General features: G+C 40.9%; 1 protein-coding gene across 1 annotated transcript in view; it reads right to left on the bottom strand.

Moving 5' to 3' along the window:
• Positions 1–12,800, bottom strand: part of SNX29 (sorting nexin 29) — a 441,491-nt gene that overhangs the window by 192,781 nt on the left and 235,910 nt on the right. The window contains exons 17-18 of the mRNA XM_074965421.1: positions 6,189–6,244; positions 1,015–1,096 (exon numbers count right to left, since the gene is read on the bottom strand). Of these exons, the coding sequence (XP_074821522.1) occupies positions 1,015–1,096; positions 6,189–6,244 (138 nt within the window). The remainder of the gene's footprint in view (positions 1–1,014; positions 1,097–6,188; positions 6,245–12,800) is intronic.

Raw genomic sequence — 12,800 nt, 5'->3', positions numbered from 1 at the left:
CACCCATGACAATGTTTTTGCCCCATTAGGCATTGGTATCTCAACCCAGAATTCCAATGGGTGGCGGAGACTTCGGGAACTGTGGGATAGCTACCCACAGTGCAACGCTCCGGAAGTCGAAGCTGGCCTCAGTATTGTGGAAGCATCCACAAGACACAGCAATTGTGAACACCATTTGAAGTAAATTTACATCGATGGCAAACATATCTCATTTTAATTCAGAAATTTCCATGTGGTATGGAGTCTTTTTGTTTTAATTCAAGTGAACTTATGCTTTCTCTTTACTCTTCAGAGAAAGCTTGGACCCTTTTAATTGAAAATTTCAATAAACAAGTTTTAAAATAAACAGAAAAAAAGGCCAGAGTGGGTAGAACCTAACTGCAGAAGTTAAACAAATATTTGAACATATGCAAATATGGCTTAGATGTTAATACTTTTTTGCCTGAGGCTAGTACCTTGACTCCATTGCTAACAGATTTTCGTGCCTAAGCTAGACAGAAGTAGACAGAAGTATAAAGGCTTCTACAGTGCCAGAAATGTTGTTTTTGCAAAAAGCCACTACACAGAAGTCATTTCTGTTCCCCACTGGTGTCTGTAAAGGTAAAAGTAAAGAACCTCTGGTAAATTTACGAAGGTAGGAAATAGCCCAGGTTTTCTGGCTACTAATCCTTCCAATAGTTAAAATTTGCACATTTGTGTACATGTGTGAGAAAGAGTTGCTCTTGAACACTGAATGGTTGTCTCCTTTGGCTACAGTCACCGTACCACCATTTTACTAAGTTACTAGGGTCCTACTCTGAAAATACACACAAGAGTAACTCTGTTCACCTACATTGTTCCAATGAGCTTCTCAAGCAAGTAAAGGTATTATCCCTGTGCATAAGTGTTCAAAGATTGGTCCCTTAGTTTCCGATTCACCTTCAGATACCAAGAATATTTTAGAAGTTTGTCATTCAGTTGTTTCACTTATGGAATCCCCTTGCAAATATGATTTCTTAGAGCCATATTACTCACCTGATAAACATGGAATGCATTAGCAGCTTTTCCTCGTAGAAAGACTGAGGGAATCCAAACATTTATAAGGGCACGATTTGATCTGAGCAAAAGAAGAGACAAGTTTAAAATAGGGAATCATCTTTACATATAAAAATAAACCTACAAAGTGTCTACCTCCAATGCTTGCAAAATGTCCACATTGAGCAACAGAACCAAAACTTTCAGAACACTTGAAACATCACAATTTTGCTTGAATATTTTGAACTTATTAAACCTAAAAGTAACAGTAAGTTAGGAACCATTAGGAAGGGGATAGATAATAAGACAGTAAATATCATAATGTCACTACATAAATCCATGGTATGCCCACATGTTGAATACTGTGTACAGTTCTGGTCATCCCATCTGAAAAAAGATATATTAGAATTAGAAAAGGAACACAGAAGGGCAACAAAAATGATTGGGGTATGGAACAGCTTCCATATGATGAAAGATTACAAAGACTGGGATCATTCAACTATGGAAAGACAATTGAGAGGAGACATGACAGAAGCCTGTAAAATCATGAAGGATGTGAAGAAAGCGAATAAGGAAGTGTTATTTACTCCTTCACATAACACCCGATGAAAATAATAGGCAACAGGTTTACAACAAACAAAAGGAAATACTTCTTCACACAATGCACAGCCAATCTATGGAATTCGTTGCCAGGGGAGGTTGTGAAGGCTAAAAGTATAACTAGGTTAAAAAAAGAACTAGGTGAGTGCATGGAGGATAGGCCCATTAATGGCTATTAGCCAAGATGGTTAGGCATTCATGGACAGAGGACAGTTCTCTCGGGATGGACTTCATCTGAGTAAGGAAATAGACTTGTAGGATGGAGGCTGGCACAACTGATTAAGAGAGCTTTAAACTAGGAATTTGGGGGAGATGGTTGGGAGATGTCCAGGTAATCTCCATGCCGGATTTTAGCATTAAGAGGGAAGAAAAAAAAGTAAGGAAGGATACAGTCGTGGGTAGGAGAATGTATATAAGGAGGAAGGGCAGTGTGGATACCAGTCTAATAGGTTATACTGGCTGTAGAATGACCGTGCCTAATAGGGTACAGAATGTGAGTGAGGCCAAACAGCAAAAATTAAGATGTTTGTACACCAATGCGAGGAGCCTAGGTAACAAAATGGAGGAACTAGAGCTACTGTGCAGGAAGTGAATCCAGATATTATAGGGATAACAGAAACATGGTGGAATAGTAGTCATGAGAGGACTACAGGTATTGAAGGGTATGTGCTGTTTAGGAAAGACAGAAATAAAGGTAAAGGTGGTGGAGTAGCATTGTATATCAATGATGAGGTAGAATGTAAAGAAATAAGAAGCAACGGAATGGATAAGACAGAGTCCGTCTGGGCAAAAATTACATTGGGGAAGAAAACTATTAGAGCCTCCCCTGGGATAGTGCTTGGGGTGTGCTATACACCGCCGGGATCCAATTTGGATATGGATAGAGCCCTCTTTAATGTGTTTAATAAAGTAAATACTAATGGAAACTGTGTGATCATGGGAGACTTTAACTTCCTAGATATAGACTGGAGGACAAGTGCTAGTAATAATAATAGGGCTCAGATTTTCCTAGATACGATAGCTGATGGATTCCTTCATCAAGTAGTTGCTGAACCAACTAGAGGGGATGCCATTTTAGATTTGGTTTTGGTGAGTAGTGAGGACCTCATAGAAGAAATGGTTGTAGGGGATAATCTTGGTTCAAGTGATCATGAGCTAATTCAGTTCAAACTGAACGGAAGGATTAACAAAAATAAATCTGCAACTAGGGATTTTGATTTCAAAAGGGCTGACTTTCAAAAATTAAGGAAATTAGTTAGGGAAGTGGATTGGACTGAAGAACTTATGGATCTAAAGGCAGAGGAGGCCTGAGATTACTTTAAATCAAAGCTGCAAAAGCTATCGGAAGCCTGCATCCCAAGAAAGGGGAAAAAATTCATAGGCAGGAGTTGTAGACCAAGCTGGATGAGCAAGCATCTCAGAGAGGTGATTAAGAAAAAGCAGAAAGCATACAGGGAGTGGAAGATGGGAGGGATCAGCAAGGAAAGCTACCTTATTGAGATCAGAACATGTAGGGATAAAGTGAGACAGGCTGAAAGTCAAGTAGAGTTGGACCTTGCAAAGGGAATTAAAACCAATAGTAAACGGTTCTATAGCCATATAAATAAGAAGAAAACAAAGAAAAAAAGTGGGACCGCTAAACACTGAGGATGGAGTGGAGGTCAAGGATAATCTAGGCATGGCCCAATATCTAAACAAATACTTTGCCTCAATCTTTAATAAGGCTAAAGAGGATCTTAGGGATAATGGTAGCATGACAAATGGGAATGAGGATATGGAGGTAGATATTACCATATCTGAGGTAGAAGCGAAACTCAAACAGCTTAATGGGACTAAATTGGGGGGCCCAGATAATCTTCATCCAAGAATATTAAAGGAATTGGCACCCGAAATTGCAAGCCCATTAGCAAGAATTTTTAATGAATCCGTAAACTCAGGGGTTGTACCGTATGATTGGAGAATTGCTAACATAGTTCCTATTTTTAAGAAAGGGGAAAAAAGGGGATCTGGGTAACTACAGGCCTGTTAGTTTGACATCTGTAGTATGCAAGGTCTTGGAAAAAATTTTGAAGGAGAAAGTAGTTAAGGACATTGAAGTCAATGGTAAATGGGACAAGATACAACATGGTTTTACAAAAGGTAGATTGTGCCAAACCAACCTGATCTCCTTCTTTGAGAAAGTAACAGATTTTTTAGACAAAGGAAACGCAGTGGATCTAATTTACCTAGATTTCAGCAAGGCGTTTGATACCGTGCCACATGGGGAATTATTAGTTATATTGGAAAAGATGGGGATCAATATGAAAATTGAAAGGTGGATAAGGAATTGGTTAAAGGGGAGACTACAACGAGTCCTACTGAAAGGTAAACTGCCAGGCTGGAGGGAGGTTACCAGTGGAGTTCCTCAAGGATCAGTTTTGGGACAAATCTTATTTAATCTTTTTATTACTGACCTCGGCACAAAAAGTGGGAGTGTGCTAATAAAGTGTGCGGATGATACAAAGCTGGGAGGTATTGCCAATTTAGAGAAGGACCGGGATATCATACAGGAGGATCTGGATGACCTTGTAAACTGGAGTAATAGTAATAGGATGAAATTTAATAGTGAGAAGTGTAAGGTTATGCATTTAGGAATTAATAACAAGAATTTTAGTTATAAGCTGGGGACGCATCAATTAGAAGTAACGGAGGAGGAGAAGGACCTTGGAGCATTGGTTGATCATAGGATGACTATGAGCCGCCAATGTGATATGGCCGTGAAATGTGATATGGCGAGCCCGTCCGGTTTGTTTACCTGCTGCATCCGCAGGTTTGGCCAATCGCAGCTCTCACTGGCCGCGGTTCGCTTGCCCGGCCAATGGGGGTTGCGGGAAGTGGGACGTACTGGCCGCCGCTTCCTGCAGCCCCCACTGGCTGGGCACAGCGAACCGTAGCCAGTGGGAGCCGCGATCAGCCGAACCTGCGGATGCAACAGGTAAACAAACCTGCTCGGCCCGCCAGGGGCTTTCCCTGAACAAGCAGCATCCAAAGTTTGGGAAACACTGAGCTAGATATATGGATTTTAGGCTAACAAAGGTTAAAGGCCAGAAAAATCACACATTAAAATAATTCAGGCCGAAATGTGGGATTTTTAGTGCAACTGTATTTGTTCAGTACTTTTTCTACAATTTTCTTATTTAAAAAAATTGTGGTACACTAATGTTCATCTTCTGTAGTGGGAAATGAACAATTATAGAAGAGCATGGCAAAAAAAAAGCAAAAGAGAGAAACCACTTTTTAGCTGTGTCATTATCCCCCCTGGCATTCCCACGGGGATTTAGTTGGTCACAACTGCTGCTGAACCATTAGCGGACTAAAAGATCCAACTGAAAACTAAAACAAGCTCCCAAAGGATGTTCAGATGCAGCATAAAACTGAATTCCTCCTGTCCCAAGATTAAAAAAAAAACTAAACAGGACAAAGATTCTGAAAGTTAGCTGCATTATTTCCAACAACAGCATACCCACTGATGAGCTGCCAAAATCTTAACAACCAGTTCCCTGCTCACCACCACCCCCCCGGCCTACCCCCCCCCCCCGATGCCTGCCCCATCCACCCTCTCCCCTAACTGGCCCAGATCCAGGCAGGAGGGTCTCGTGGGCCACCGTAGTGGGTGCCTGCCCTGCCCTGCCCCGCCCCTAAGAGCCAGAGGGATCTGCCGGGGGGAGAGGTGGGGAGTCCTGGAGGTGCTTACCTGTGACAGCTCCTGGGAAGCATCCGGCAGGTCCCTCTGGGCGGGGTGGGGGAGCGAAGGTGGGGGATAGCAGGAGGAGCAGCGGCTCCCCCCACTGATCACATCAAAAGTGGCGCCTTAGGCGCTGACTCGGTGGGTGCTCCGGGGCTGGAGCACCCACAGGGAAAATTTGGTGGGTGCAGAGCCCCCACTGGCAGCTCCCCGCCCTGCGCCTGGCCCCAGCTCACCTCACCTCCACTCCGCCTCCTCCCCTGAATGCGCTGCCCCGCTCTGCTTCTCCGCCCCCAGTTTCCTGCAAATCAGCTGTTGGCAGAGGAAACCAGGGGTGGCTGAGAAGCAGGCAGCGGCTTCACGCTCAGGCCCAGGGAGACAGAGGCGAGCTGGGGCAGGGAGCAGTTCCCCTGCGCGGGCCCGCCCGGGTTACCCGCTGCAGCGCGGGTTACCCGCTGCAGCGCGGGCAGCCCTCCTCGCGTTCCCCCGCCAAGCTCCTCTCCACTCCACTTCCATCTCCCTGGGCCTGAGCGCGAAGCTGCCGCCTGCTTCTCAGCCCCCCCTCCCCCCGGGCTTCCCACGCGAACAGCTGATTCGCGGGAAGCCGGGCGGGGGCGGGTGGAGAAGCAGAGTGGGGAGGTGTGTAACTCAGGGGCGGAGCGGAGGTTCTAAAAGGGCTTCTAAATTTAACAACCAGCTCCAGCTCACCACTGAGAATACCCCTGTTTGGTAATTCACTTATTGGAAATTATGGAGCGAAAGCAATGTATTAGATCTGATCATTTGTTCCCCACTCCCACACAGATAGTATAAAGATACAAAATTTCACATCCATTTACTGCAAACTTACATTTCAAAATCTGACAAACTCTGGTCTTCAGATGTCTGACTCAAATCCCCAGGGACCTGACATCATAAAAAAAAAATCATGATTATTATGCTTTCCATAATGAAGGTAGGATATTATATGGAAATGACTGTTCAACATGCAGATGAAAAGCTGTATTGTAAAACAATAAAAGAAAAAAAACTGTTTTGAAGTAATATAAACATGAGACCCTGGTAAGTTCTCCATTAACTTTACCAAAACCCATTACTAATTCCAAGTCATATAAAAGCATGCATTTCTGAGAAAAATAACTAATTAGAATTTAACATATAAATGGTGCCCTCACCCCTAAATTCTGGTGCAGAGGCCATTACCCAGTGGAACTGGTGTGGTTCTGCTGCAGAAGGAAGGAAGCAGGATGCTGGGACCACAAAACAGTGTGTCTGTACCCACTATAAGCCAGACCAGACCAGCTACACAGAGGCTCACACAGCACTCCAATATACAGACGGGGAAAGTTGTGTGCATGAGTGGAGCTGGTTTGGTGAATCTGACGTTATGTGGCATCCGTTGGGTATTCCTCCTCAATGCACCACAGCCAAAGCAGCTCTGCTTCTACTCCATAGTTTTGCGGGAGGATTCTCTTTTGCAGCTGGTGAGAAACTTAACAGCACAAAGTCCTGTCACTCAGGTTGTTTTTTGGGTTCTGGATTTATCCTTCAAAATATGGGACTCTGCACAAATTTCCTCTCCGCAGTTTTTCTTTTAGATCTCTAGAAAAGGCTAGTATTACACGTAACAAAACAAAGTAGGCATGCAATATTATTGTAACTGTCCCTCGTCACTCTTTGCCAGGCTTCCAATTAGCCTCCAGCTTTTACCACGATGACAGCTACCAGTTGGCCTGCCTTTAATGATTATTTTCTTCTATTAACAGATATAGAACAGGCATGAGACAAGAAAAATTATTTGGCTAATTTAAAAATAAAAAAGTGACAGTTAAAAGTAGCCCTGTACACATAAAATTGAATCCAGGTAATATTAGGGGAAGAATAGTGTTAGCCAATGTATATATTTGTTAGGGGTATGACATAATATATTAATATGTATTACACACAATATTAATATTGTACACATATCAGACATGAATGCTGAGTAGTCATGCTATGTCATACAACTGAGAATTGTATTATGTTTTTCGCTGAATGCTGTTTATGCCTATTCCCTCAAGCTAACGTATATGCCCCCCTAACATTTTGCAATAGATGATTCAACTCTTGGCACAATCAGATACATGTTGGAAATCAGATATCTGAATAGTATGTCCTGGTACTCTAAGGAGCTGCTTCCATGGGCCACTGACACCTGGAATGTGGTATGCACAACAAAGATAAGGAAGGTACTGGATGGTACTGGATGGTACAAAAAAACAAGATAAGAAACAGGTGCAGACCAGGGTGGATAAAAATCAATGATTTGTTTTAAAAAAAATACTTAAAAATCTGATTTTTTTTATTTAAATCTGATTTTTTTGATAAAATGCTTTTTGAGGAAAAAACCTATCTAAAGATAGTTTTAATTAAGATACATTATAGCTCAAAGTTTTCTCATCATGGAATAGGGATTATAAATTCTAATTCTATAGTATGAGACAATATATTCATGTAATATTTAAGAAAAGTTTTGTAAATGTGTTCCAACAGTTCATGGATTAGGGACCCAATCTTATGGGGTTCCACAGGCTTCTGTATAGATTATTTAGGAAAATCTTTCTATCTACCCAATGGGACTCAGTGCTCAGTCTAAAAGATACCATCAGAGATGCTTAGTTTGCAGTTCTCAAACTGTGGATTTGTCTTTCCAGAAGTAACATGCTTGTTAACAGCAAAAATGGTTTAAAATAAATAAATAAATACACAGATGTGAGAAATAACAGACCTCAGCTCTATTGTCCCTCTGCAAATTTGTGTACATAGAATCAATCCCTTACCTCTCTCTAAAAGTGCAAAGTTTCAAAAAGTTCAATGAATAGATTGTTGGCGGTGGAATAGATCTGGACAAGGAGAAATCTGTAAATAAATGTGAGAAGCGACGGACATATGCTTGTTTTGTTAAAACATTATGTTTTCTGTTGAAGAAAAAAATCCAAACTACATAACGTTGTTGTTTTAGTTAAAAAAAAAAAACAATTTAAATGTCTGTCTGGTGATGATGTTCTCCTAATATAGCATTGCAAGAAAATCCTCCAAATATTAATGATTAACCTGTTGAATTGGAGATAGTTCACCTCCCAATGACTTCATAAATATCTGCTTCAATTATCTTTGGTAAATGAAATAACCAAACAATCACTCATTTTCTGATATAGCGGTAAAACTAACCTGAAAAGTTTTCAAAATAAAGCACTGTTTAAAAAATGAATAGTGTATACCTTCTAAAAATGAAACCTACATCTATCTCTGAGTTGTGAAGAATATGCATTAAGGTTATAATAACCAACAAGAATGCACTTTTATGTAAAAAACCATGATTAAATCGAGTTTTCCTGACTAGTGATTTAAATCATGATTTAAATCAAATCCATCCTGGTGCAGACTCATGGGTTGAATCTTGGATAGATATGTAGAATCTTGGGTAATATTTAGCTGGCAAACAACTACAGCATAAATACTCAGTGCATATTGTGGGAGCAGACCTTCTATATAAGGTGAACTCTGAGAGATTGCTTCCCCAAAAGGGTGGTATGTACGTCTCTTTTTCATGTTTCTTTTTCATGCTTTATTTGTTTTTCATGCTTTATTCTTGACTAATAAACTCACTATGCTTGGCTATTTGGAATCTTAAATATTTGTAATATCAGATCAGAAATGTAGTCAAGTAATTAGCTATACCTAGTCACTAGTGGGTATTTCCAGGTCTGTGAATTTCCTGCTGCCTTGGGTATTTGATATGGCAGATTCAGTTATCCTTCTTGGATATTGGGGTTTAAAGACAATGCCTGCAACATAGTTAAAACTCCAACACCGAACTCTACTTTTCAACACCAAAAGAACATTACCTCTCATCTTAACCTGGCCAAGCATGGAAAAATTCCTTCCTGTGGTGACTAGCTACACCCTGATCCCAGTGAGAACTGTGATTCCCTGTCTGAAATCAGGCTTAATGGCTGATAGATGTGCTCTCTAAATTGGACCAAACTATCCAGGGGCAGGAGGATGGGAGAAGCTCCCGCAAGACAAGCAGCCATTGGTTCCTCTGAGCAGACACACTGGCAGGATTTGAAACACCCTCCAATTTCTGGGCAGCCCCAGAGGTAGTCCCTTCCTACACAAGGCAATCCAGAAGCAAGTGAGATGGGAGAATCTCTCTGTCTCTTCTTGAACCAGAAAGTTACAAGTTTACATGAAAGATGTGGGAGTGAGGTCTTGATTGCCAGAGGCCACCTTACTTTTTGCCAAGCCTGGGCAACTGGGGATGATATGTGAGGAGATGGAGATCTCCATTCTAAAGACGAGCTCATAGATGTTGGAACTAGTGGTGCTGCTGCACCTCTTGGCTTGAAGTTGTTTCCATCATGTACAGGGTTTACAGTTTGGTTCAATGGCTCTCAGCCCCTCACTTTACAAATTGTTCCAGCACCCCTGGATTAGCTATGCAACAGGACAATGGGAAGATAAAAAACAACTTCATGGCATCATGGTGACGTTTCACTCCATATTCTTTATGAAAATATGCTTATGATATGAATATGACATAACTGAGATGTACTTTATGCAAGATGGGTCTTGTAAGATATCATTGGAAAGGTTATCATTTACTGAATGCAATTATCCAATTTGTATGCCTGTATCGTTTCTATATCAGAAGTTAGGAATACTGACTATGTATCTGTATTTCAACTATGCTACTTTGGGTGACGCTCACTGCTAACACTTCAGGTACAACAATGGAAAAGCCCATCAGCGAGGACAATGGACTGTGAAAAGGCTTGGCCTTCCTGTGGATGCTCCATACTGACTCATGGAGTGTGATACTAGAGTCAGGTGGTCTTGTCATCTGATACTAAACATTACCTGGGACTTTCCACTGGAAGGTAAGGGGGGATCAAGTTTAGGAAACAGGATTCCCGCCTTATGTAAATCCCATTGAAAGGTGGGGAGGAAGGCAAACGGAACTCTTCCTCTCTATGGCCTGTCTGCCCAAGAAGAAAGACTGCTAAAGCCATCTGAAGGGAAGGCAAGGGGAGAGTCCAGACTGAGACGGGGGTCCAGTCTGAAAAGGAATATAACTGGAACTCTGAACCACAGAAACTTTGCAACCTGCCTAAAATAACATTTAGGGTAAGAATTTACATTTTGTAACCTGTTTCTTAAGTATATTGAGTTTAGCTTGCGTGTTTTACTTTACTTAGTCAGTAATCTGCTTTGTTCTGTCTGTTATCTCTTATATTCACTTAAAATTCACCTTTCGCAGTTAATAAACTTATTTCTTGTTTGTAATATAACCCAGTTTATGTAATTTCTAACGGGGGAGGGGGAATTGTGCATATCTCCCTCCACAATGAGGGAGGGGGTGAATTTCATAAAACCTTTGGGTTTGTACCCCTTAAAGGGAGTGGGCACAAGAGTATTGGGGCGAGCCCCTAAGGCTGAATCTTTCCAGAGTGGATCTCTGTCACACTGTGCAGCTGGGTGTGGCCCTGCCTGTGTGCTTGGCTGGAAGAAGCTTGTGAGCCTAACCCAGCAAGGCCAGGTAAAGGGGACCCAGGCTGGCAGAATAGGCTGACTCAGTGGCATCCCAGCACATTAGGTGACACCCCAAAGGCCCAAACCTGTCATAATCACTTCATGTCTTTTCTCCATGTGTATGTTTTATAAATTGTTCTGAGTTTGTCTGTGTTTGACTAAAGAGGATTATCCATGAACATTTAGAACCTTAGGGTATCCCCAGTATCTCATATGACAAACCAGATATTTCACACAAAGGTAAGCTTTACAACAAACAGCACAGTTATTACATCTATGCTCAGAACTTTCATGTAAGGTCAACAGTTGAGGAAAACAAAACAAAGACAGACAAAAAATATAAAATCTGTTTCTATCAGAAGCTGTTCCTGGTGCAGGTTATTGCTATCACACTTCCATTGAATAACAGTGCATTCGCAGTTATTTTTAAAATGCAAAGCCGGTAATTTAAAAATCTCCCAGTATATCTATTTGAATCAATAATACAAAGTGGTTTATGCCATAGATGTCAGCAAATGAAACAGAACCCCAGGCTTGATAGCAGCTTCTATGCAGACAGTGTTGAGTGAGCACAAGGGGAAAACGAGAGGGGGAAAATTTAAGGCAACAGAGAAAAGAGATGAGGAAGAAAAGCTGCAGGAAAGGAGATGGGCAGCGTAAAAAGAAAAAGATTCTAGAGACAGCTGAATGTGAAGAAGCAGAAAAGGATACAAATGGTAAGAATGATGTTTGGCTCCTATACAACATATTATAAAAATTTAAATACACCAAATCATACAGGAAAAACTGACATTTAATCTCCATGATCTGGTGACATTGGGCAACTACAGAAACTTAATTCCTAACAGTTATGAAATCAGTGGAATCCCACAATAGGTTATGAAAACCAATCTATCACCTGAGTCTGTGCTTTCATCCCCTGTAATCATGGTGCCATTTGTACTATTCATAATTAAACCTAAGAAATACTCTGTTGATTAAATAACCTGATAACTGAATATCCTTTGCTATATTTCAGCTGTAATACTGTTGGATGGCTGTAAGATCAGGCTTCCTTGTTATCCTAGATAGCACTTCCACTTCCCCTCTCCTTGTATTTAAGGAATTAAAATTTCCATGGTTAAATCTAAGCTTTAGCTTCAGAACTCACCCCTTTATTCCTTTGGTCCACCAGAGCCTGGATTTGTTATTTTTTGGGGGCACAGTGTATAGCACACCTTTTCCTTAGTGAGGCTGCTGATTGGTGTTATAAGCAGAAAGTTTTTATGTTGTTTGTCCAAGCAGTTTAATAGCATCACTGAGCTCAAGTAACATGTAATAAGGTTATACTGCTCATATGAAACTGCGGTAAAGCACCAGAATCTAAGATGAATGATGAAAAACAATGAAAATTCTCAATTTAAAAAACATTATGTGATAAGTTCAATGAAAAATTATTTCTAGCAGCTTTTTTATTTTTCTCCATGAAAAATAATATTTTACTCAACTGAATTTTAAAATAAAAATAGCCTCTCTCATATGACACTAACTGGAAGAATTTGCAAGGGACAAATAAGCCAACTATTCAATACTATTAAATAATAATAATTAAAAAAAGGATTTGTCCCAAAGCTGCTTATGGTTAAGCAGCAGGTCCAGCTGCTAATTATCACAAATATAAGCTGCTTCAAGAGTAGGACAGGGATTCAATCCCAGCTTTATTTTATTTATATATAAAAAATGCAAACCAACTTTCCCTCTAGCAGATGATTCTGCTCCTGGCTCCTTTTCTGTATAGAAAAGAATGATACCCATGGCAGGAGCAGGATCAGCTGCTAGAGAGAAAGCTGGTTTGCATCTATTACAAACACTGTGCATCAGCAACCAGAGAATTTGCCTCTGTCAGGAA

This window comes from Natator depressus, chromosome 10, assembly GCF_965152275.1.
Source record: "Natator depressus isolate rNatDep1 chromosome 10, rNatDep2.hap1, whole genome shotgun sequence".
In the NCBI taxonomy this organism is placed as follows: Eukaryota; Metazoa; Chordata; order Testudines; family Cheloniidae; genus Natator; species Natator depressus.
The sequence above is the reverse complement of the archived record's forward strand: the minus strand, read 5'-3'. Positions and strand labels throughout refer to the sequence as shown.